Genomic DNA, 26,629 nt, shown 5'->3' on the forward strand with positions numbered 1-26,629 from the left:
CCACAATGAACATTGTGCCTTTTTGTGGTGGAAAACCTACACATAAAAACACTTAGGGCAGGCAGAGTGGCTCAAGTGGTAGAGCACCTGTCTAGCAAGTGCGAGGCCCTGAGTTCGAATCCAGTACTACAAAAGACCTACCTGATTAGAAACAAATAGGCCTAGCCCATAGGCGTTCTGTCGTCATTCTTTGCCAGGTGTGAGCTGTTAAAACCAGCAAACCCTTCGTCTCTGTTCCCTTTTCAGCTGAGCTTTGGGAAGGAAAGGCGGCGCCTGGCAGCTACATCCGTCCTGCCCCACCCCACAGCCCACTGTTCCCAACAGAGTGTGAGTCTGCTTCCTTGGCTCACCATGGCACCCAGAGGTGCTGCTGCCACATGGAGACCAAACATAAAGAAGGTATGGACTTTTTAAGTTATAAGGGGAAGTCAGACTCCTCACATGTCGAGCAGCCTTCCTCCCCAAAGGAGGGAAAACTGAGGACGACTCTAGGGACTATTTTGTTTTGTATGCTTTAGTTTTCTTGCTGAAGGGCGAGTAGGAACACGAGCAGGGCCCTGAGCATGCTGGGACAGAGGGAGTGGGACGTGGGACAGACGCTGCCTGCCATCTGCCAGGGGCGGGCACACCTTGGGCATCTGAGAACCTGCGCTAGCTTGGCAGAGATGGCTTGCAGGTCTGGTGGCCAGCTTCCAAAAGGCAGCTAGGGCAGAGAGGACTTCTGTTTCCCAGCTTTGTGTGAGGAGTGAGGGGAGAGGCTAGAGGTACATTGGACAACCTTCCTGACCTCAGTGAAGGAGTGAAATGATTTATTCCACCGAAAACAAACACACAAGCAGTGGCCAGATACAATGGGGACAGCCCTCCCAGTGGTACCATCACCACACAGGGCCAGTGAGCACAGTAGTGCACATTGTGTGTGTGCATGCTGTGCCAGTCTGCTAAGGAGATGGGAACGTGACCTCACTCACGCCTCAGAGGGCCTGCCGCTGCTGCCTCCAGCCCCACTTTAGGCAGCAGGAAAAGAGTGTCACATGTCACTGCCCACTGTCACATAGGGGGCAGAGTGTCCCCTGCCCAGGAAGCATTTGGGGGAAACGCGTGGTATTCTTTTCCAGACACAGCATTTCTGCTTGCTGACAATGAAAGTAATCCCCATCAACAACCAGACAGATCCTTTGCCAGCTTTTTTAGGACACTCTCAGAGAGGGGTCAGATGAAACTTAGGGACCCTTCAGAGAAATACATGCATGCATAATTGTGCAAGATTTGGAGCCTCCCCGGGCCTCTCCTACAGACCATGTCCATAGGCACTGGTAAGAAGTCTGGTTTTAGAGTGGGAGTTTTCAAAGTGTGGCCTGCCTGCCATTACTGGATAGTGAATCAATTTAGGAAGGAGTTATCGCTTATTTTGATGTAATAGAGTAGAACATAACAGAAACATCAAAGTGTTTTAGAGGAGTAATAATATAATCTGTGAAGCATTAAAAAGATTTCTCTTCCTATTGGAATGTGCTCAAGGCCCCAGTGTTAGTTGTATCCCTCACTAGGGTTTGAGAACCCACCTTCTAGAAGCTTCACACCCAACCCTACCACTTTCTCCAGGCTCAAGTCTGCACTGTTTTCTCAGCTGAGAGCTGCCTGTGTTTCAGGACCTGCACCAGTTCCATTCCTATGGAACATTCCTTACAGGTCAGAACACCCCAGCCCTACTTACTGTTTTTTACACTGAATTCTCCTATGCAACTTCTTTGGAACTCATCAAATGATAATGGTTTTGAAGTTACCGTTTATTGAGTGACAGTTGCTAACCATATATTCACCATTTTTAATCCTCATACAACACTACAAGGAAGGCATGCCCATTATTTTTTTTCTAAAGGTACAAATGAAAAAGATGAGACAGATGGACCGAAACTCCTGCTCCTCACAGTGTGTAGTAGTTGTGTGATTGGTGTCATGTGGTAGAAAGGCTACAGTATGTGGTTTAGAAGCCTGCAAGATCCAACTGACCTTAATTTCTTCAAACTCTAAAGTCACAACTAACTGAGATAGTGCGTGTATACACGCTCCACAACCTGTAAATGTGTGCAGGTAGATATGTTACCTTAACCACCTTAGCACATGCCCTGGAGAGCAAGGACCCTAAGTTCTTTTTCCCTCACCCTTACTTACCAGCACACCTTCCAATTGCACATTAAATATTTGGCGATTGATTGCTGCTAAATGATAAGAATGATGCTGCCACTATTTTTAGGTTGCCTTTGGAGGCACCTTTAAGAGAAGTGGCATATGATCAAGTGGATGCCAGAGATTTGATATATGGGTCGCGTAAATTAAGTTCCTAAAACTTTGTAGGGGTTGTTTTTTGCAACAATTTAGAAACCTAGATGGTCTCACACCCTGGATGAGGTCAAGCCATAGGCCCTCTCTTTGGAGCTGTGTTCTGTACCTTCTTTCTTAATTATTCAACATAATTAGCCACAACTGACAATCAACTGCCTAGGATAATTTGTGTCTGTAACAGCTATTAAAACAGTAGTCTGCAAAATCTTCAAGTTCTGGTGGATTTCAGTTTCCTTGAAGGCAGGGAGAAGTATCATGTACTCTCTGCCCCCTTACCTCTTAATGCTATACCAAATTACACAGTAACACTGGAACCTGCTTTGGATAAGCTGATTAGCATATCACCTGGAAATGAGTTTTGGGTCATGGAGTCATTTGAGCTCCAGATCCAAAGAGGAAGCAGTGATACTCCAGGTTGTCTTTCTTCTTGCATGGAGTTCTCCTAGTACCTTCCCACCTTTGGAAGGCTCATTTGGGTTGGTTAAAAACCAACGTAAATCAGCCATGATGATTCACTGGGAAAGTGCAGACAGGAGGAGTTCAAGGCCAGCCTGGGTTACATGGTGAGACCAAACCAACCAACTAAAATAACCTAACGTAAACACAAAAAGCTTCCCCCCACCCATGACATTATAAACAGTATTGATTTTATAGTAATGATTCCCAAAAAAAAGATTTTAATAGAAATGAACACTTGATACCCTGGCAATCTATCAGTTTCTGGGTTGGAATGTAAAGGAATGTCTTCAGCTTTAATTGTACTCCCCTCTCCCACCACCTTGTATTCTGATGGTCCATGGAATCCTTTTCTCAAAGTGGTCTGAAGGTAGAGGGGCCCAGCCAAGTACCTTGTCATTGAGTTGCATGACTGTGTTACTATTTGATATTTCAGAACACCCAGGTTCTGTACAAAATAGGACAGTTGTTTCTACCTTTACATTTTAGAGAGCGAGGGGGAAAGAAAGAGGTTTAAATGGTTTTGTGCAACCCTCCTGGCTATTGAGTCAGTCCAGCTGCTCCTCAAAAGCTAGCCATGTCTGAAGAAGCAGAAACTGGGAGCTAAGAAACAGGCAGTTTCTTCTGGAAAAGAACAATGCTTCTGCAGCCAGATACAATGGCTGCCTCTCATTTTCCAGAACTCACAGTAAGATGGAAAAGACTATTGAGTGGCTCCTAGGGCCCGCTGAGCCAGCAGACAACATTAGCTCTGCAACTACCAGATATGCATATCCATTGTGAGAACTGCAATAGCCCAGAAAAGCCCTGTGGGTGGGGGCTGTTTTCCAGCCTTGCAGGAGCCAGAAGTTCCAGACTTTTCCAAGTTGGGGCTGCCTTTTAGAGCCAAATGGGAGGTAGTTATGAATGGAAGGTAATATTCACTATGCAGAAATCCTAGAGAACATGCTTTAATAATATGCAAAAATATTTAGACTGGTAATTGATTAGGTTGTATCATTGAACAGCACAGATGTTAAGCAAGCTTTCAATTCCTTAAACTATACACACACACACACATCTTGAACATCTTCCATTAGTTACTTTTGTCTTGTAGCATAAAATTCTGGAAGCTTCTGGTGTGTTCTTCAGATCTTACCATTGGTGGTTATTAAAAGGATTTGTAGCTTGATCTGTTTTAGGTTTTGGTATTTTAAGATCACAAGTTGAATTGATGTCAATGGCAGGTTTATACTTAAGACAGATGATCTGTAGTTAGCTGCTGATCCCACTGGAGAAATCTAAATTCAGTTCTGGCCACTACACCTGTCTTACCACTTGGCCTTGGCAAATGACCTTGGCTCTCCAGATAAAGGGATGATGGCAACCACACCAGCCTAACTCACTGGGGTATGGTATGGATTAGCCCACAAGTGCTTATTAACAAACAAAAATGCTGAATTCTACAATGCTGAGCTTCCTGACTCCCAAAGCAGCATGGTGAAACACGTTGAACAGGTGGAATTTTCCAATCTCAAAAGCCATGTACACTCCCCAAACTATCAAATGTACAGCTTGGTTAGGTTTCAGTCACCCAGCTTACATCCAAGTGAAGTGTCTAGGACTGAGATTGACAGCTATGATTGTTTTGGGTTGCAAAGCACATGAAGTCATTGTAATATCTGGCTGTTGTCACAGCAAAGAATTGGGTTTCTCTCACTTGAAATTGAGCTTTCAGATCAAAATGCAGAGATGGGGAAAGGACACGAGGAAGCACCTAAGTGACTCCTAAACAGTATCTTGAATTGGTGCTCCTATTTGTTATACACTAGAAATCTAGTAAATCTAGTGTGCAAGTCAACGTTTACCATGATGCTGCTACATTCTTACTTCCTAAAAACTCCTTCCAAAGACAGTTTAAAAACCAGGCACAGTGACTCATACCTGTAATTCCAGCTCCTCATGAGGTGGCTCCCATCCAGGCCAGCCTGGGCAAAAAGTTAGTGAAACCCTATTTCAATAAATAATCTGGGTGTCTTGGTGTGAGTTTGTAATCCTAGCTACTGGGAAGCACAGGTAGGAGGGTCACAGTCCGAGGTAGGTCCCAGCCAAAAATGTGACACCCTAAATAAAAGCTAAAGCAAAAAAGGGCTTGGGATGTGGCTCAAGTGACACAGCAGAAGCATGAGGCTGAGTTTAAATCCCAGTACACTGACGAATGGATTAAGAAAATGTGGTATCTATACACAATGGAATTTTATGCAGCCATGAAGAAGAACGAAATGTTATCATTCGCTGGTAAATGGATGGAATTGGAGAACATCATTCTGAGTGAGGTTAGCCTGGCCCAAAAGACCAAAAATCGTATGTTCTCCCTCATATGTGGACATTAGATCAAGGGCAAACACAACAAGGGGATTGGACTATGAGCACATGATAAAAGCGAGAGCACACAAGGAAGGGGTGAGGATAGGTAAGACACCTAAAAAACTAGCTAGCATTTGTTGCCCTTAACGCAGAGAAACTAAAGCAGATACCTTAAAGCAACTGAGGCCAATAGGAAAAGGGGAACAGGTACTAGAGAAAAGGTTAGATCAAAAAGAATTAACCTAGAAGGTAACACCCACGCACAGGAAATCAATGTGAGTCAATGCCCTGTATAGCTATCCTTATCTCAACCAGCAAAAACCCTTGTTCCTTCCTATTATTGCTTATACTCTCTCTACAACAAAATTAGAAATAAGGGCAAAATAGTTTCTGCTGGGTATTGAGGGGGGGGAGAGGGAGGGGGTGGGGTGGGTGGTAAGGGAGGGGGTGGGGGCAGGGGGGAGAAATGAACCAAGCCTTGTATGCACATATGAATAATAAAAGAAAAATGAAAAAAAAAAAACCCACCAAAACCATCACCAACAAAAAACTCCAATAATTTTCATTGAATTGAAACTGAAAAAGTTTTAACAGGACATGAATTAAAAATTTCTGTTCCCAGTATCTTTTTAACATTTCTCATAGTATTAAAACACACAGCAACCACACTGTGAGAATTCTTTACCTATGGGTTTTGTCTTTGGGTATAGTTCAGCAGCAGTAGTTGTAGTGCTGAAGAGGTAAGCACTTGACTATTTCCCACATCCGTCCACTGCTTTTGCATTTCCTTTACCACCCATGACCTACATCCAAGGATATTAGTTGTCCCCAAGATGGATCCCTGACTCCTCTTTACAAGTCTTATTTTTGCATTACTGCCATATTGGTCTTTTAAAAAATCATATATATGATCATAGTGCTTTCCTGCATGAAACCTCCCAAGGACCTTCTCTGGTGTTTACAATGAAACCAAACCGCCACAAGGCATCCAGGCCCTATGTGATCCAGCCCTGCTTCCCAACACTTCTAGACAGATAGCTCTGCACTTCTTATTCCAAGGCAGTCCCAATTATAGGTCTTTACATTTGCATTTCCCTTTGCCTGGAACATTCTCCAGCCAGATTTTCGTCTGCACACTGCTTTTCATCACTCTTATTGTGAACTGAGTTGTCCCTCCTCAGAGACCTCCACCTTCACCAGCCTATCTGTATTTAGTAGTCTTCCTTGATTATTTGTAATCCATCATCTGTCTTTTCGTACTAGAAGGCAAGCTTCACGACAGCAGGGGACTGGACTGTTTTCATGTCTGAAACTCCAGCATGGTGCCACACCACACTAGCCTGGTAGTTAAGAGCGTGGGCTTTGGAGTCAAGCCACTCTGGGTTCAAATACCAGGTCTGCCATTCACAAGCTTGGTGACTGACTTCTTTATACAATAAAAACACTTGTGGGGCAAATTCAAACTTAAATGAACTGGGACTCAAGTTTACTTAAGCAGAGCTCATGTTATGCCCAGCTCTAAGTCAGTAGGCTGTTTCTTAATTCCCAGTCTCAAAGTTAAGATCCAGTTAGGGAAGGATGAGGGGGAAAATGTAAAAACAAACACAAAACACTTCAGATCATCCCTATGCAATGATTTTTCTTTCAGAGACCTAAGAATGTAGTACTTCAGGAAGGCAAGGGAAGGCTCTGAAGTCAGGCTGCTGAGTGCCAACTATGCTCCCACACTGCCTACACCTCAGCCTCCTGGGGGAATAACAGCACTTACTTCCCTCAGCAGCCAATCAGTGATGGCAGCCATAGCACTGGCACTGGCACCGGCTTCATTCACACTACATACCCACTTGACACTGGTTAGGATCAGACAGAACTGAAATTTCCTCCTTAGGTAAATCTGATCTAGTATTAAGAATTCATTCTATAGGAAGAAAAAAAATGCATTTCCCACTGTCAACAGGTAAACAACAAATAAAGCTGAGTGGGCATAAAATCAGGTGAGTTCCCACTGACTGCACGCAATCAATGCCTTTGCTCTGAAGATCATCATGGCTTTTAATAGCTGACACTAAGAGAGATCATCTTGTATTCTTATTTACAAAAGCTTACAGGAAAATTTCCAATAAATAAAAGTTTTAGGAAAAGACCCTTTTATAATGCATTGTATTAAACATTAAATTCTCCCTAACTAAAGTCTTTCCATTACTTAAATATCCAAATTTCCTGTTTTGTGCAGATCTAGTCTTACTTTCCATGTTCAAAGAATTCCATTTCACGGGACACTCTAAGGCACTTCTAATGACACTGCCAGTTAACTTTCAAGAGATAATAACAATGATGGGGCCCAGATGCAATCAACAGGATCTACAGCAGGGTGGGGTCCTCAGTAGTACTTTTTCCACAATAGTAATGGGTATATTTCATCTGGGGATGTCAATAAGCTGAATCTCATTGTCTCAAAGGAATTTAGACATCCTGTCCTATCACACATTGGGTGGGAGATGGCCTGTGTGTGTGCATTCAGGGAGGATGCGGGGGAAGTAAAGGACACAAAACAACTTTATCCACATTTCCTTTTCTTTTAGGGAGGATACAAACATGGTTTTGTGTCTGTTCAGGTGACATACAAAGGTGAAAACAACAGATCTTAAATTTATATTTTACTTCAAATATCAAAGGCCATAAGGTCTACAAACCAGGAATTTGAGACTCTAAGTGCGCGCTGTGTTTAAGTGGATCCATTTTAGTTCCACATGGGTTTTTCCACACTTTGGTGTCTGGCATCAAGCCCTGGTCTTCAGGACACCGAAGTGCCTTTCTGTCCCTTGCTGACACTATGGCATTGTGCTTTTCTACCCATTATCCAAGGATAAATGACCTAGATATTGTGCCTATTAAAGCCTCATTTTTCTTTTGCCCTTTTGTTCTTCCATGTACCACATTATCACATGCTGCACACATTTTTAAGTATTCTTAGCCTCATCTGCCCTTTGGGAGAGTAATAGGAGGTTTTTGTGTGCAACAATATTTCTGTTGACATATCTGGCGTGGAATTATGTGAAGGTGATTCCAGGTTTTCGTCCCTGTCTAGTCTTGAGGACAGTTTAGTGTGCTACTAACAGCTAATCTAGTATGAGGATGTATCAGAAAACTATACAAAAGCCAGAATGCTACATTTGCATCTATTGAGAATACAAAAAATAGAGTGAACACCAGTTCCCCTACATACTACATTCTATAATTACATCTCTGCATATCATGGGTCACTTTTATTAAAAGCATCATTACTACAGTTGGCAGCAATTTACATTTTATCTTACATGATAGCAGTTTTCAAAGAAAAAAATAAAAGGACATCACAACAAAGAAAAACAATACATTTACAAAGTCATGTCTGTAAACTTCAAGGCTAGTTTAGAGCTGAGGTAATGCTGTTTTAGCTTTGTGGCTAAAGTAACAAAGTCCTTTAATTTAAAAAAGGTACCTGATTCTCACTTCTCTCTTTATTTTTTAATCTTCTATTTATTTTGTTTATACCAGTGCATTACAAGACCACGAGACAATGGAACTGTAGTTCTGTCTGGCAAGAACCCTCCCAGTAGGTTAATTTTCCAAAGGGACCCTTCACATTCAACAGCTGCCTTATTATTGCTGCGCCTCAGGACAGAGACGTTCACACTAACGTGGAGATTGTCAGAGTGTATGGATGTGTGTGTATGCGCAAGTGTGGGAACCCCCATACAGTCAAAAGGGAAATGAATGAGCAAGTATGATATGTATGGTAAATTTCATCTTGACCTTCACAGCAAAAAAATTAAAAGTTAAAGTTAAAAACTTAAATATATAACTTCATTCTTCCTTTGAGCAGCACTTCCTTCCATTAGTGCCACTCAGTTACAAATTGCTCTTTATTATAATACCAATGGTACCAAAAGAAAAAAAGCAGAGCATTATGTAGGTTTCCTTAAAAAGACATGATCACTTCTCAAATTTCATCTCTCCTAGGGATAATAAATAATGCACTGCACAATACTTAATGACCAAGATACCTTTTGACACACCTGTATAACATGACTTGGACTTTTTTTTTTCCTTTTTCTTTTTGCTACACTATGTTACAGAACAGCTTATAAAACTAGGTATGAACATTAACTGTGAGTGTAAACAGTAGGACTACCACTTGTCAAAAGTTTTAAACACTTTAACTGGAACTGGTACTGGTTATTCATCATTTTCTATTTCATCCCCCCCATCAAGTGAGTCTAGCTCTTCACCCTGTGCTATTTCATCTTCTAAGATGGAGGACTCTGCAGTCTTGTCCAGGCTCTCCTCAGCATCACTGCCTTCGAGGTTCTCTCCATCTTTACAGGGGCCTCCCTCGGCCTTATCAGCAGCCTTTTCTTCACTGGAGCCCACAGCATTCTGGAGTCCTGCCAAAGCTGGGAACCCAGGCAGCGTCAATCCCCCCAATCCTGGAGGTAGAAACATGGATGGGTAGAAGAGGCCTGGGGCCATGGTGGACAAGAGGAAGGGGTTGAAGGCTAATGGGTTGGAGGGCAATCCAGCCGGGGCAGTAGCAGCACCAACAGATCCATTTGCAGAGTCAGTAGCCGAAACAGCATCTGTGCTTTTCTCAGAGTCTTTGTTCTCATCTTCATTTTCATTTCCTTTCTCTTCAACTTTTGAAGTGCCGTCTTCCGGTTCTCCTTGACTAGAAGCAGTAGTGGTGTTTCCAGTAGCAGCTGAGAGAGGGTTGTTCAGCAGCCCACCCAGTCCAAACACATTGGGCAGGCCAGCCATTCCTGGCAGCATCAGGGGCAGCACGGCAGCAGGGTTCTTAGCATCGCCTCCGGCAGTGGCAGCTGTTGCCAGTCCTGGAGGGAAGCCCATGAGACCTGCCAGCTGGAGAGACTGGAGGTTCTGGAGATTCTGAAGGCTCGTCAAGTCCATCCCAGCAAACAGGCTGTTCACCAACAGAGGGTTGATCCCTGAAGTGGAGGCAACAGCAGCAGCCGCTGCGGCTGCTCGGGCAATTTCACTCTTGGGCCTTCTTCCTCTCCTGCTCGCTCCTTCTCCTCGAACCACAGGTCCAGTAAGAAGACGGTCAAACATTGACTCAGGAACAAAACCCTAGAGGATAGGGAAAAGAAGACAATGGCTATAAACGCTGCAGAAGAAAACTTAATTTCAATGTGGGCCTTTGTGATGATGGGAAATTAACATTCTAAATAGACGTACACAAGCAATTACTGACATTCTAAAAGCTTAATGTTGAAACTTGTGAAAGCAAAAATTCTGGCTTTTATTATTATTTTAGTTTGCTAAATTGCAGAAAAACTGTCCAAGGCTACTCCATCACTGAGATGAATGTCAAGCTAGCTGCATCCATAACTAACTCAAGAACTAACATACCAAAAAACAGCTATGACTGTGATAATCAGTACATAATGTACACATACCAAACCATCATGCTGTATATGCTAAATAGAATTTTCATTTGTCAACTGTCAATTCTCAAAAGTCTACATGGGAGAAAAAAATATTAAATAGCATAATGAAAGAATTTTTTAAATATAAGATCTCTTACATACTCTATAATGTATTCTTTTAGATACTTCAAATATATGTAAGAATAAGAAAAAGGTAGTTGAGAGATATGAAAAATTTAATGAATTAAATTTTATTTTAGTATGTACCATAGAGAAATGAAAAGTTACATTTACACCAAAATCTTTACACAAATATTTATAGCAGCTCTATTCATAATCTCAAAAATCTGGAAACAACCCCAAGGGTGATGGACTAATAGGAGGTGGCAAATTCACACATGGGAGCCTTCTCAGCAATAGAAAGGAGCAAGCCATTGTGACACAACCCTTTGGATGTATCTCAGTAGCATGGGAGAAAGAAGTTGTCTCATAAGGTTACATCCTTGCAAAACTCTAAGGTCAGTCGTGGAGGACAGAGATGGTGGAAGAGGAACATACAAGGAAACTGGAGGAGGGGAGGTAGTGGGGTGATGGAACTTTATTCTGATTATGGTGACAATTTATGAAACTGTATGTGTTACTACTGACAGAACTACACACCAGAAGGAATGAGTCAATTTTATTGTATAATTTAGACAAACAAAAATAACCAGCATGCCACTGACTAATTAAAAAAGGAACCAATACTGAAAAAAATATTTTAGTCAGAATTGCTGTATTTTTTTGTTTATTTTAAAATCAGGAATCAGTTAATAATCTTAATGATCTCAGTCAACCAGCACTAATTCCATTGCACAGATGAGTTGTTAAACAGGTTTACCTGGAGCAAGTCCACCTTCAAGACTGTGAGCATATATTTCTATAAAATCCTTTTAAATTAGAGCTGACAAATTAATTCACTTCAAATTAATGATGTATTTATAGAAGAAATGATGTATTAATGATGTATGAAAATGATGTATTTATGTCAATTCTTTCAAGCTAAGACTAAGTTAAAAGTGATTAATAGCCAATGGAAAACTCAGGCAAACAGTTTTGGATGGATACCTTTCTTGATAGAAATGTGGCACTTGTACTTACAGACTGCTTAACTATATCAGTCCAGTCTGGAGCAACTGCAAATTCAGGATTTTCTTCCAGCCACCTGGGTAGATCCTTCATTGGAGGCGCCATAGCCCCACCCATCTGTCAAGAGGCATTTAACAAATGATTAAAAATCCAGTCTTTCAGTCTTCCCCTGACTTCTCCCTCCTTCCCTATCCATCTTTCCTTCCCATCCATCCATCCACACACATATATTCTAGAAGAAACAAGGATCTTCTTCCTTATCAGTGATGACAGGATAAAACACTCTTCTTGAGATAAGAAATCTCTAACAATTCCTTTTGCAACACTTACCTTCTTCCCATTTCGTTTATTAACAACAGGCACCCTTTCTTCTCCTGTCAAAGTGTTTATATCCAATTTATTAGGATTTCGACATCTATGTCGTTTCTGTTTCGGTTTCTGAAACGAGGAAAACAGCACATCTGCATTCTTCTGCAAAGGAAAAAAATGTACTTAGTAAAACTATTTAGCACTTACCCCTTCTTATATAAATGCCAATAAGCATGGTCAAGTCGCTTTCAATTATGAGAGTTCAAGAATCATTTTCATGTGACAGAAACCCTACTTTTCATTGACAGCTACACAACTCCTCATCCCCACTGTTCACCAAGGAACCAACACGTACGTAAGCTGACAGTTTGCTTAGTCAAGTACCACACTTAAGTTTCCTCCAAAACCAGGTGCACTACTAGGTGCCAGTGGATCATCCCTGTAATCCTACCTACTTGGGAGGCAAAAATTTGCAAGACCCCATCTCAAGCAAAACCGGGACATAGTGCTGCATGCCTGTCCCACCTAAGGAGGGCAGTGTAAAATAGGTGGGTCTAGACTAGACATTCCTGGCAAAAAGTAAGACCATGCCTCAAAAATAATCACTTAAAAAGGGCTGGAGGTAGTATGGCTCAAGCAGTAGAGGGCCTACCCAGCAAGCATGAAAGCCCTAAATTGAAAATCGCAGTCAGTCCCACCAAAAGCAAAACAAACAAACAAAAAAACCCAGGTATACTCCCAGCACTCGGGAGGCAGAAAGAGTTTGAAGGCAGTTTAGGCTACATAGCGACACCTAATCCCAAAACAAAAAGGTTTTCTTCAAATGTTTAACCTAATTATGGTTATTTCTTTTTTTTAAAGGAAATTTTCTGCAGTAACTTTACTAATTTCAAGTCAGTGACTTGACTGAACACAGAAGTGATATTCTATCTGATGAGATTTTTGTCCATGAAGAGAGCCAAGCAAAGGAAAAAAGGATCTTTGGGGAGGGAGTGTATTCTCAGTAGCCAACAGCTGAACTACACTGAACTGTCTTTAAATTTAAATGTAGGGTTTTCTGTGTTTTTCAAGCTTAAAGACATCAATTACATAAATACAGAAAGTAGAAGACTTGTGTTGCCAGCTAGCAAGCAGTTTATGTGAGCAATCATCTGGAGATATTAACTGCCTGGAGTTTAATAGAAGATAGAAGGGTTAGTAGCTTTCAAAGTAGTTAATAAAATCTTGGGCTAAATTAACTGGTCAAATCTCTAGAGAAAATAGCTTTATAGCACTCTGGACTGCTCTGGCCTTGTCTCAAGTCCAGTGAAAGTATATTTAAGACTGTCTCAATGCTGAGACAACCTGGAAACTATACCAGATGAAGAAATCTCATTTGTTAGTGGGGGAAAGAAGAAGTACAAAAATGAGTAACAGACATCTTCAAGTAACAGTAGGGTTTCAACAATCCTGCAGCTAATTTCTCTGATGCAGAAGACACAACAAAAGCCTGGGATATGTTTAGGACCAGGAGACATTCACACAAAAGGCAGAGGGACCAGCTGTCAGAGGTTTCCATGTCAGATGGGAATGAAGTGTCCTGGCCCAGAAAGGTTCCTGCCAACTCCAAACTCTGTAATACTTACTGGTACATAACTTGGCATGTCAACAGTGTAAGTAGGATGCAACTTCAGCCACTCAACTAAATCCTTGTTTTTAGGAGCATCTTCCCCCACCAGCCTCGTCCCATCTTCAAGATTTATAACAGGGATCCGCGTGTCTGGGTCCAGCTGTCCGGGAGAAGGAATGTTTCTTATTGGTGGGGTTTCTATGTCTTCTTCAAAAGCTTTGGTCACCTCAGCATCTTCCTGTAGAGAGTTGGAAATGGTCTGAATTCTCACATAGAGAGAGATTCTGAAAATTTCTCAAGAAAAAGCTCTCCCAGCCAAATGGATCTTTCATTAAAAAGGGAACTGGATCTTTCATAAAAAAGGACTATTCAATTAGAAGATGATACTTTCACATCATTCTTCACAAGGTAGAATTACTAATCAGGCAGAAAATTCAAAGTTCATCAAGGTTTCATGCTTTGAAATGTTAAGCAAGCCACTAGGACTACAACCAGGGTGGTATGTGGGCTGACCTACATGTGCATGAAAGTCAGCTCTCTGTCCCTTTTGGGGATCACTGGATAATGGCCAAAAAGTCAGTTTATAAGTAACTTCCTGGCACTTTGTGGACAGTACAATTTTGTTGGTAGAACAATGTCTTGTATAAAGTTTATGTGGCAACATCAGAAAGAACAACCTTAACAGAAGCCCAACATTCCACCATCATCCAGCCACTAGTCTTAAAACCACCAGTCACCCACTTCTCCATCCCCAGAACTTAGTCTTTTCCCACTGTGTTCATGCAACTTTCCTATCTTATTTCCAGCACTCTTCAACCAAGCCTTCCATGCTGCTACACTGGGTTGAATTTTCTAAGATGCAGACAGCACTACCCAGTTCAAAAACTTCCATCAATCACTTCCCTACTTCACTACTCTAATAACTGGATCCCTACTGCCATTAGGATGAATCCAAGTTCTGCAGCATGGCAATGAAGGCCCTCCACAATTTGTGTTCTGCCTTATCTCTATCTCCTGTCAGCTGAAGTAACCTCCTCTCCAAACTCCCCAGAAAACTTTCAGTTCAGCAGACATGAGAGGTTCTTTCTTGCCTCTGCCCCTCTGCTCCAACCATCAACTTCAAAATTTAACCAACGTATGGCCCTCTCTAAGGAAATTTCCTTGTGGGTGCTCCTTCTCTACTTCCATGCTTCCTTTGGGCCCACAAAGTACCTCAGTCATGCCTTGGTCACAGCACACATATACAACTACACTATGTCACTTGAAGGTGACCCTCCCTCATCTGAAAATACCTGGAACCAGAGGAAGTATTTCAGGTTTTGCCCTTTTGTGGATTTTGCAATATTTGCATGTGCATCCTGAGATATACTGGCCATGAAACTCAAGTCTAAACATGGAATTCACAATTCTATGCAATATTTTTAGTGCATGTGTTTTTACTGAAACCTTTCACATGAAGTCAGATGTGGAATTCTCTACATATAGTGTCATACCGGCACTCGAAAAGTTTCAGACTTTGAGCTGGGTGCTGGTGGCTCATGCCTGTAATCCTAGCTACTTAGGAGGCAGAGATCAGGAGGATCATGGTTCGAAGATAGCCTGGGCAAATAGTTTGTGAGACCCTAGCTCAAAAAACTCCATCACAAAAATGGGCTGGGTGGAGTGGCTCAAGGTATAGGCCCTGAGTTCAAGCCCCAGTACCACCAAAAAAAAAAAAAAAAGTTTCAGATTTTGGAGCACTTTGGATTTTTGCATCAGGAATGCTCAACCTGTATTTTTAGTCATCTCACCCCAAACAGTGAGTTTTCTAGTGTGAGTCCTCTCATGTCAGGCCTTTATTCTTTGAATCCCAGTGCCTGGCACAGAAAACAAGGTCAGCTTCCACCATGTTGCTAGAGGCACCCTTAATCTTCTTGGTAGCACTCTTTCTATTCCAGTGCTGATGTAAGATTTTAGAGTATGTCCTACTCCACAGTGCTGACCCTTACAATCTCCACTACTCACTTTATTAGTAGATCAGCATTTTTCTTCCATCAACCTCTACTCCACCAAATGGGGAATCCCCAAATTCCAAACTTTAACATTAAAAACAAAAGACCTTAAATGCATTCTCTAGGTTGGGTGTATGACTCTAGTGGTAGAGTGTTTGCCTAGCAAGCCAGAGGCCCTGTGTTCAATTACCAGTATCAACAAAATAAACAAATAAGTAAGTAAATAAATAAGCCAGGTTGCTAAATGTGACTTCTAAAGTCTATTTTTCTGAAAAAAGACAAGTACCTGTAAATTTTTGGTGATGGCTTAAAATAAGTGAAATGAATAAAGTCAGTCTTGAGTTTAGTTTCTGATGTTTATGTAAAAAAGATTTTTGAGCTAACAAAATCCACCAAAGTGCTTATCTATCCAAGTGTTTCACATAGGCTAAAACCAGTGATACAAGTGACTGACAGGCCTCTAAAAACACACTCTAAGTTATGGAACTCACATTAAGTCACAGCTGACACATTACAAAGAGTATTTGTACAAGAGTCTAAACACCTATCAACAACTAATCAACAACTATACCCAGTTTTCTGACTTGTGTATTAGTAACCAGTTTTGAAAGTTAACCCGTAACTGCCTGGATACTTCTGTTTTATAGCCACCAAGGGGCACACAGATTTCACTGAATGATCTATTGTCATTTCTCAACCCTATCCTTTCCTGCCTTTTTAGTTAAGCTTTTTCTAGGTTCAAGAAATAGAAAATGGGCAAATGATAACAAGGATGGGAAAAGGAGAAACATGCTGAAAAAATAACTGCCTGCTCTTAATCTCAAACTGTAGTGTTTTCTAAACTGTCTCGCTGCCCATGGAAAGGTTCGCAGTGGCCCAGCTCCAGTGTGACTACGTCCATTAGGATTCAAATTGATAGGACCAGAATATCGAGTACTAAATAATCCTTTAAAGAAACAGCATGTGTAATCGAGTTCTCTGGGGTAAAATCCTTGTCATCAATTAATCATCAGATGCACATTTTTTTGGGGTGGCATGGTTGAGGCAGATAGGGAAAGAGAATTATTTTGATTATATTGCATCCATTTCCTTTAAGTTGTAAAAGGAAAAGTAAAAAAATCCATTGGCCCACACATTTCATTCAAACCTAAACTAGATGCAGCTCAGAATTTTAAAACCAGCAGCTGTTCAGAGCATTTGCAGTCACTAGTTTTTATACATGAATAAAAATCTTAAATCTGAAACTAAACATTTATATTAATCTAATCAATGCTAGGCCCCAAACATCAATATTTTTAGAAGCAGAAGCTTTTTCCACCTCAAGAATTCAGAGATAACAATTCCAGGCTCAGAAAAATATGTTTTTGTTTTGGGCTATCTTTCCAAGAGCAATCAATATATAAGAACCTCAGGAAGAATAAACTGTCAAGCTGTACTTGGTTCAGGGCAAACGATCTGTATCAGGAATCAACACAATTTTCCAGCTCAGAGCCATGACTCTGTTCATTGTAATTCTGCTTCTCTGGTAGAAGAGGCCAACTTTAATATTATGTTGCTAAGAGAACACAGGCTAGCACTGCCAGCAGTGTAGGGCCCCTGACTGCTGGCAGGGCACAAGCAGGAGACTGAGCTCCCCAACTTACCGCACTTAATGACGTCCGTTTGTGGCTCATGAAAAGCAGATCAAGGCCCTCCACGTTTTTCCTCCTGCCCCGTCTCCTCTTCAGTGGAGGCTCTCCATCCACTAGGGAGCCATTAAGCAGATGCCTTGTGGGTGTGCGTGAAAGGCCTGCTTGGAGCAGTTCCATTTGAGTCTTAAAGGCATCAGACACTGGTGTCGAGACATTAGGCAAGATAAACTTTGAAGTAAGAGATGAAAAATTTGAGGTAGAACTTGTTGCCTCTCGTGAGGCCTTTGATAAATCTACAACTTTTTCTTGTCCATTTTCTGAGACCACCTGAGACTCTCGCAACTGAGCAACCATCTCCATGAGATTTCGCCTCTTGGCAGCTCTTTCGGCCTCGATTTCGATTTTTCTCCTTCTCCTCCGTCGCTGACGAGGGACAGAGAGGTTGAGGGCATCTTCCTATTGAACACAATAATTGCAATGAGCCAAGAGTATAACCACTACAGGGGATGACACTTGAATTAAGAAACGAGAAGCCTAAGGAATTGTTTAAGACTGGTAGCCGGAGCTGGGAAAAAAGCAACCATCTTATTTCCAAGTGAAACCAGTCAGCTAGGCATGGCACTGCACATCAGTAGCCCCAACTACTTGGGAGGTGGAGGCAGGAGGATAACTTGAGTCCAGAAGTTTGAGGTCAGCCTGGGTCACAAAGTGAGTCCCCATCTCAAAAACAAACAAAAACAAATAGGAGCAAAGAAACACAAGCTCCCAAACTGAGTTAAGACTTAGCTTTGCTTTTTTTTTGTTTGTTTTTGGTGGTACCAGGTTTTGAACTTAGGGCCTCATGGCCTCATGCTTGCTAGGCAGGTGTTCTACCACCTGAGTCACTCTGCCATCCCTTTTTGGTATTGGATATTTTTGAGATAAAGTCTCACAAGTTATCTGCCCAGCTGGCCTCAAACCTCGATTCTCCTGATCTCTGCCTCCCGAGTAGCTAGGATTACAGGCATGCGCCACTGGCACCCAGATGACTTAGCTTTGCTTTAAACTGTAAAAATAAACAGCTCTAACTCACCTTTGACAGCTGAGGAGAAGTAGTGATGTCTTCACTCCCACTAATGCTGGCCTGGCCGACCAGAGAGAGCTCCGCAAAGCTCCTCTTCTGCAGGGGACTGTCCACAGTGGTGGGTGTGTAACCAGGGATGAGGCCCTGGAAATCAAACACCTGGCGCCTATTTACTGGCCATTTGCCTTTCAACACTGCTTCACAGATGTTGTCTAATCGGTTTATCATTACTCTATCCTGGAGGGAGAAGAAAAGTCGCAAGAAATTGTAACAAAGACCTGGCTAAAATTACTAGATAAATAAATCCATCAATATGCTAAAGAGCACCAATGCTTAACAGTTAGTTGGTAGTAGTGGCAGAGAAGAAAAGAAAACAAAGTAAAAAGCCAAATGATAAATAAACACCACCCACCAAAATGGTTTTGCTCTGGTGGGAGGACCTAGATAGCTCCAATAAAAAAAAATACTATTTTTCAACCATCAAGATTGAGACTATATAGGAAATATATTAAATAACCACCACCTTCAAAATAACCTCATATTCTAAAAGTAACTCTCATTCAGACTCCATCAAGAACCGCTGGTGAGCATCAGTAGATGACAATGGAGACCCGGAGCTTAGCATCTCACCGCTTGGGCCCTTCAGATCTACAGGCAGGAGTGCCCTATGTCCCAGGAAGGGGACCTCATTAGCGTCACTATTAATAAAGCTCAGCATTGTCAGTGGGCACCAACGTAGGAACACCTAATGAATGTCAATTTCATTCCCCACCTATTAGAGCTCCAAATTTCATTGAAGCGTGCACATTAAAATTTTCTAATTACAGCACTTAGAACAAGTTTCCATAGATTAGACATGCCTGCTACTATAAACTTTTGACTGATCTGAGCAACCCCCTTCTACAATCAATAAGGGAGATTAGTATAACAGGGGAACTGAAGGGATATGGAGAAAGGGAAGAAAGTCTCATTGACAACTACACTTTTCAGCTCAAAATTTCACCTTGTTTTCTAAGCTACACAAATTCTGTGAAGACCAGCCTGGGGATGAGTTGACAGAAGCCTACTTGCTCATTTTAAACCAAACAACCCTGTTACGGTGATTGGAATGATTACTTCACCACCCTGGAAAGACAGACCCAAATGGTACAGGGACTTATTATAAAATTAGGCTATTTAACTAAAAAAAAAAAAAAAAAGGGCAATTTCCATTGTTTTTGGTTATAGATAACTACATTTGGAAATGGGCAACTACTCATCCTTTTTGGTTAACAATACAGTAGGTTTTTAAATATCTTAAATCTGAAAGCCTTGCTTAAGAGTAAAAACAATTTTTTAAACACAATTTTAAAGGTTCACACATTGTATTTGATCCATAGATGAATCCACTGAAACAGTAAGTCATAGATTCTACTGAACAACATGGGTGATGGATCTAAAATGCTCCAAGGAGCCAGATATGATCAGTATTATTTATCTTTCTTATCCTATTACAAAAGTAGTTGTCTTATTTTTTCCTTTTTTGTTTTTAAGATCACTTTTTTAAAACATAAGAAAAATCTACAGTTCCTACACTGTGTCAATGTTTACCTTAGAATTATCTGAAAAATCAAGTTATAAAGATTTCCTGTCCCTTGCTTGTTTTTGGTCAACAGAAACCACAAAAACCCGCCAACCTTAGGCCAAAATGAGAAGGCAAATGTTCTTTCATGAAGGAGCTGAGCTACTGAAGGATCTCCATCCTCCATGTAGAATCCATCTCGCGTTTCATCCCTAGCAGTACTCATAGAGGCATTGCTTTCTTCATCAAAATTCTTCCCTCTAGAGACAGCTCCTGCTGAGAAATGAGTTAATGTGCATTACTCACAACCAAAATATCACTGAGAGTTCAGAAAGGACAACATTGCAGATATGAATTCCAACCACTCCATTTTATTGAGCACCTACCACACATCTAGAATGGTATAGGACCTTTTACACATCTTTTCATCTAAAGGCTGTAAAGGCCCCCTTTAATGCAGGGGGTATTGTTTTTACCTTATAGATGAAGAAGCAGAAGCTGACAGAAGTCTCATCACTAGCCACCTGGCACTGTGCCAGTAAATCTTAGTGGAGGCTTGAAAGCCAACGACGTCTCTGATTAAAGAGCCTCTGTCCTTCTGCACAGGACTAAGTCTAAGGTTTTGAATGACGTAGAAGGTTCCACTACAGCAGGTCAGTAACAAAATGGAGCCCTATTTCTACTTTGTAACAATTACAGCAATCTATCTGACAAAAAAAACTTATTTTCAGATTCTACTTTTACTCTTTATTTCTGAATTAAAACAAAATACAGTATCATTTGCTTTAAAATAATTAACAGTATTTACTCAGAGAATGACTCTTTCTTCACATGGATTTGCCCAAATTAACATCACATGGAATTCTTAAGACACCCGACTATGAAGTTAACCTCTACCCTTAAACCAGAAGTTAATGTGTATGCATAACTATTCTTAGAGCTTACATTGTTTGAAATATCATGCTTGTGTGTGGTAAAGTATGAAGGAAAAATACATCCAACCATAACAGGAATTTATCCTTTCACAGAAGGAAAGTGGATGCTAATTACTCTTAAAAAAATAAAAAGAACTGGGCATGGCAGTGTACACCTATAATTTCAGCTACTAGGAAGGTAGAGGCTTTAGAGTTCAATGTCAGCCTGGACAAAGTTAGCAAGACCTATCTCAAAAATAAAATATAAACCACAGGTCTGAGGGCATGGTTCCAGTGACAGAGCCGCTGGCTAATAAGCATGAGGCCCAGGGTTCAATCCCCAGTCCTGAACAAAGAAAAGAGAACTTGTGGTGTGCTGTGACAATACAACAGTGCATCCCACAGGGAGTTACTAAGGACTGGGACATAGTCCAAGCAGCCAGGCATTACCTTCAGGCTGGGATGACTCCTCCGACTTATCATCATCCTCCAGCTTTTCTTCTTCGTCCTCTTCAGAGCCTTTCTCCGAGACAGGCTTGGACCCAGGTTCTGCACTGCCCTCAGCCCCTTTCAGCTCACTCTTCACAGAGCTGTCCTCCACCTCACATTCCTGCTTGCTGTCCTTGCCCCCACCATCAGCTTCTTCTTCCTCATTTTTCCCCTGAGACCTCTCTTTGGCTGTCGAGTTTTCAGACTCTTCTATTTTGCCTTCAACTTGTTCCAGTACCTTCTCTTCGTGACTGTGAACTGATGAGACAACTGGAGGAGTCTGGCCAAAGCCCACAGCCAGTGGGTTCAAGGAAGAGACGTTACTTGCCCCTCGGTTTTGAGCAAAGTTTTTATGTGCATCTAAGAAGGACAGCTCGGGGTCGTTGAGGATGTGGTAGTCTGTCCGACTGACCCCATGCTTAGCAGCACCAACCAGTAGGTCCCGGTCATGCCTTCCACACTCCCACCACTCGGGAAGATCCAGGCTGGGCTGGCAGAGCTTCAGCCTCTCTCCCAGCTGCGGGTGGTGCAGGACCTGCTCACGGATCTTTCGTAGCAGCTCAATGCGGTACAAAGTTCTAGAGGCCCGTTCCTCTGTGATGGGCTCAATCAGGGAGGCGAGGTCAGGAGGCTCTGTAACATGGAAGCACTTGCATTTACTTGGGAAAGCCCCAAGCACATACCTTAACCTGCACACTTTCTCACTGCCTTGTGTCATCTAGTACAGAACGTTGCTAGCAAATGTACCTACCATCGTCTGGCTTGGCTGGCATTCGACAGACCCGCCTGCACATGGCCACAAAGCAGCTGAAGTATTTCTCCAAACTCTCATCAGACTTTTTGTCAAGTCTGGCAAAGGCTCGGAATTGGTTCCAGTCAAACTGCTGTTTCACGGGGTCAAAAATAACCCCAAAGGTGGACACCACACGGTAAAAATCAGCTTCTTCTCTTCTTGTCCACCTGTGAGAAAGAATACATAGGCTCATATTGCACCAGAGGGAAAAAGGCATAAGGCTGATTCTTTCCTTTTCTCTTTCCCCAGACCCAGTGTTCACAGTACTTATTTGGGTTTGGGAAGATAAGACTCCTTGGACACATCGAGCCTTTCTTTGCTGGCCACTATCTTTGAAGTGACTGTGGTCTCTTGTGGACCTAGAAGAGCAGAGAGGAGGGAACACATGGGGAGTTGAGTGAACCCTGAAGAAACTCACTTTTGCCGTTTCTCAGATATAATAGCTTCCCTTTCCGCCTCTAGCGCTCTCACTTCCTCCCGAGGCCGCCGTCTACGCCGGTCAGTCTTCATTAAGGCCTCTTGCCTCATTTGTTGCCTTTTATAGCTGCGCTGATAGGCAGTAATGAGCCGGCGCAGACGCGTAGTCAGGGTTGAAGTGTTAGGCCAGTAAAGTTGGCCTAACTCAGCATTACTCTCACTGTGCTTGCCTGGGGAAGTGGAAGAAATAATTTTGAAAAGTGTTGTTGCAATCTTGCAATACACAGGATTTTCCAACAAAACAAGATGACTCATTAGGATTCAAATGACAGTGTGGGAAACAGTATCTCAGTGCCATCGTTCTTAAAATATAAATAAACAATAAAACTATGAGCATGAAACTTACAAACTACTCTTTTTTTAACTCTTTAGAAGGAGGAAAACCAAGTTTATTTATCAGTCTTACATAAAGAAGCATATTATACAGCATGAACTATAAGTAAGGGTCTCTCCTGTAATGTGCTTAAAATAATAATCTTGAACACAACAAAGAATTATGTAATCGTCACATAATGATTTTTCATTAGGTAGAAGGTCAATATTCTTAATGGGCAACATTTCAAACAGCAAATGGCAAAACAGTTGAAATATATGCTTGCAATATAGTTCAAAGATGCTAAAAAATTTTAATTAATTAGTGTGAATATAAACAGATCTATCTTCTGCCTGGAAGTGAGGGGGGTGGGGGAGGAGGAGGAGTGGAGATGGGGGGCGGGGGGAGAGATGGCCCAAACAATGTATACACATATGAATAAATGTATAAATAATTAAAAATATAAATAAATAGATCTATCTATATAGATTCTATCACAGAAATTAAATGCAATAAAAAAATTGGCCATAAGCATTAAACTGTTCACAAGAGATGGGTGAGTGCAGAAGAGTAACATTCTGATACACCACCATCACAGAGTGGCCCAAGGCCTGTGGCCCAAACAAGAACTGCCCAGCACATATTTGCTCTATTCCATGGGCTATTCTGGGGCCTCACCTGTGGCATGCAAGTCCATGGACTCTTCCTTATCCTCCGGAGGAGAATTTGCAAATTCCTTGAGCAAAGCAAGAAACAGTTATGTTAATTTGGGGTTTCATTTTGTTTTATCTTTTAAAAAATAAGGCCACTATCTACAAAGTTTAGCAAGTCTTTTATAAACATGTAATACTTTAATGGCACTGTAAAAGCCAATATACTCAATTCTTACATCTATTTCATCTTTGAATGGTGTTCTAGTTGGCTTATATTCAGGGTCTTCATCTTCTCTATCAAATTCTCCACTGTTTAAAAAAAAAAATTTGTTTAAATCACACCAGTAAGTGGGGGGAGGGGAAGAGGAGCAATCTGCCTAATACTACTTTTAATTCTGGATTTGATATAAAAAATAACTCTTATCAGGATTTAAAACATGCAGCCATAGAGGGTTGGTTGCAGGTGGGATGGCACTTGGAAGAGGTAAGTTTTGGGTTACCTAGATTACTTTGTTCACTTATTATGATATACACCTTGAATATACTAGTAAACACTGATTAAGTTCAAATTGGAGACAATGCAGTGTGAAGTGCAGCGTAAGAATTGAATCAATAGATGTGACACTGACAGAAAGTTTATTAATATTTTAATATGTCCTTCTTACCCGTCACCACCATCTGCTAGCATGTCTGTCCCTCTCTGCTCAGCAGCTATGGCCTTGGCATCAGGCATACCAACTCGTTCCAGAAAGCACAGTGTGGGGTCAGCTCTCATGGAGTTATACTTCTCATAGCCTGGGCCATGCCCACCAGTCCACAGAGGATAAACACAGAAACAAAGAAAGGGCCTGTCACTGTCAAAATCACTGCACTGCCACAACACACCAAGTTCGTTTCTCAGAAAAAAGACTCTCATCTATGTTGAACTGAATAGATTTCACTTTAGATTTAGATTTCATTCCTACAGAATGCTCATTCTAGGGAAGTTTGTTGGGGGAGGGGGACAAGTTACACTTCAGGGATACTAGCAGAATTACCACAAATACAAATACAAAAACAGGTTCAGAATAATTGCAGGATACCTGGAAGAATTTCTGATCCTATTTTTTCCAAGATCTAATTTTGCTTGACATTTAAAAGGCTTCGTAATGTTCCTTTATGACCTCTGCAGGGGTACTCTAAGTCTACCCCCCATCCTCCTTGAATAGTTTTGGTCCTGTAGGAGCTCACATGGCTAGCTGAAAAATCCCCGTATACATAAGGCCAGCGAACCTGTCTTATTAGGTTTAGGATGATGCATGTCAGTAAGATGACACTGTTCCCTCTATGGTTTTCAAACTGTAATTTGCTTTTTGACTGCCCAAGTTGACTAGATGGAAAATGGCAGATCCCAACAGTGCACTGCGGGAAAATGATTTTGAGGCAGAGCTCACAAAATGTGGCTGCAGTACATAGGCAGAACAGCACAATTCAATTAGGATATGTGCTACAACACACTGCTCCTAACTGCTGTAGAGCCGCAAGCCAAACTGCAATCATGAAAGGTTTTATAAGCCATCATTCTCCCCTTTAGTCAGGCTGGGCTGCTGAGAATACCTCCACGACCTCCAGAGAATTGGGATTATAATCAGGAATCGCTCACTGTATATATCATGCCAGTTCTGCATCCCCAGCCTTTCAAAGTTAACAAGGCTGCATCCCACTCGGGGGAGCGGCGAGTCCTCAGCACTGACATTTGTGAAATATTGCTTGGAACAAAGCCCAGGAGGCACTTGTACAGATTAATAGCAGAGGTTAAGCCCACCGTCCACTCTGACACTGCCTGGCAGAGTTAGCGAGGGAAGCCGGCTGGAAGCAAAGTTTAGGGAGAGGTATAGCACAACTTGGCTATTATTGAAACAAATATGGTTTGGGTTCTATTTACAGCCAAGAAAGAAATGTTTTCTTCTCAAATACTCAACAAACATTCAAAAACAGCATCTGATATTTACAGTTCATATTAGATTTTTAGTACAGAAAAATGGTAGGCGCCAAGAGTCCTTTGGAACTATCCTCATTAATATTATGACTTTGGAAAGGAGTTTGCAAAGAGTTCTAAATAACGACAAAGCCATACAGTCAAGATGTACTCAAATAGAACATCACTTACCATGTTTGAACACTCCAATTAAGAGGGATTTATCTGCTTCCTTATCCCACCAATCTGTAGGAACTTCAGCATGGAAAGGTTCAGGGATCCACACATCTGCTTCACTAAAAAAGACAATGGTTTAAACAGTATTTAAAAGACATTCTAGTGTTAAAAAGAATTCTTATTCCCAGTAGTGAACACTATAAATGCACTCACATGCCCTCTCCCTGACAATAAATATGTAAGCATGGTGGGGAGGAACCAGTGAAGGTGAAAGAAAGGATATACATTGGTCGTTCTCCACCATGGCCAGAAATGAACTTTGTCACATTGTAAAAGTCACCTCAGAATACCAGTAATTTAGTTCACACCTTTTTATATACAAACAGCCTTTTCCTGATTCTCATCACATCTCCAAGCTCAGAGGACAAACACTTGCATTCAAGATGCAAAGGAGGTGAGCTAGTACTAATGGTTTGTGAAGTCTCTGAAACAGCCCACAATGTTTTCCAACTACCTGGATTACCTTATGGAGGCACAGAACAAATGTGTACTTGCACCAACCTTGAGTCAGCACCCTCTAGGATCTTATCCGCCTGGTCTCCTATCACTTCTTGTCTTAGGTAGTACAGCATGCGGACACGCAGCAGGACCCTGGAGAGGAAGACAGAGGGGGAAAAAGTTCTTAACTTCAGGACTGTTTGCCAACAGTGGCTTTTGGCAGCTGCTGCTGTTCATCCATCATCCTGCCAAGGCTGATTAGCCATGCTGTATGGTAGGCTTGAAGCGTGACAGATGGTGGCACATAATCACCTCTGTGTGGTGCTTTCTGCTGGCTTCCAACAGCCTGCCTGGCAACCGCTCATGCTGCACAGAGAGGGACCGTGCTCAGCCCAGCCCAGGCGCACTTCATTTAGTTCTACCTAGTGCAGCTTGTGAAGTTTAGACACGTACCCTACCATTGCCTCTGAAGTATTGGAGCAAGTTTGTAAA

General features: G+C 41.7%; 1 protein-coding gene across 14 annotated transcripts in view; it reads right to left on the reverse strand.

The window, feature by feature from the left end:
- Positions 1-8,395: 8,395 nt before the first annotated feature.
- Chd7 (chromodomain helicase DNA binding protein 7) overlaps positions 8,396-26,629 on the reverse strand; it is a 180,720-nt gene continuing 162,486 nt past the window's right edge. For 12 of the 14 annotated variants that reach the window (XM_074068628.1, XM_074068629.1, XM_074068634.1 and 9 more), the window contains 15 exons: positions 26,201-26,290; positions 25,655-25,758; positions 24,171-24,300; positions 23,742-23,814; positions 23,531-23,588; positions 22,481-22,709; positions 22,021-22,229; positions 21,231-21,902; positions 19,982-20,142; positions 18,315-18,542; positions 17,255-17,698; positions 13,637-13,858; positions 12,033-12,173; positions 11,715-11,819; positions 8,396-10,275 (listed from right to left, as the gene is read on the reverse strand). In XM_074068628.1, the coding sequence (XP_073924729.1) occupies positions 9,367-10,275; positions 11,715-11,819; positions 12,033-12,173; positions 13,637-13,858; positions 17,255-17,698; positions 18,315-18,542; positions 19,982-20,142; positions 21,231-21,902; positions 22,021-22,229; positions 22,481-22,709; positions 23,531-23,588; positions 23,742-23,814; positions 24,171-24,300; positions 25,655-25,758; positions 26,201-26,290 (3,775 nt within the window). In that variant the 3' untranslated portion in view covers positions 8,396-9,366. The remainder of the gene's footprint in view (positions 10,276-11,714; positions 11,820-12,032; positions 12,174-13,636; positions 13,859-17,254; positions 17,699-18,314; positions 18,543-19,981; positions 20,143-21,230; positions 21,903-22,020; positions 22,230-22,480; positions 22,710-23,530; positions 23,589-23,741; positions 23,815-24,170; positions 24,301-25,654; positions 25,759-26,200; positions 26,291-26,629) is intronic. The other 2 variants (XM_074068633.1, XM_074068635.1) reach the window with 2 other exon arrangements.

The sequence above is a fragment of the Castor canadensis genome, chromosome 3, assembly GCF_047511655.1.
Source record: "Castor canadensis chromosome 3, mCasCan1.hap1v2, whole genome shotgun sequence".
NCBI classification, from domain to species: Eukaryota; Metazoa; Chordata; class Mammalia; order Rodentia; family Castoridae; genus Castor; species Castor canadensis.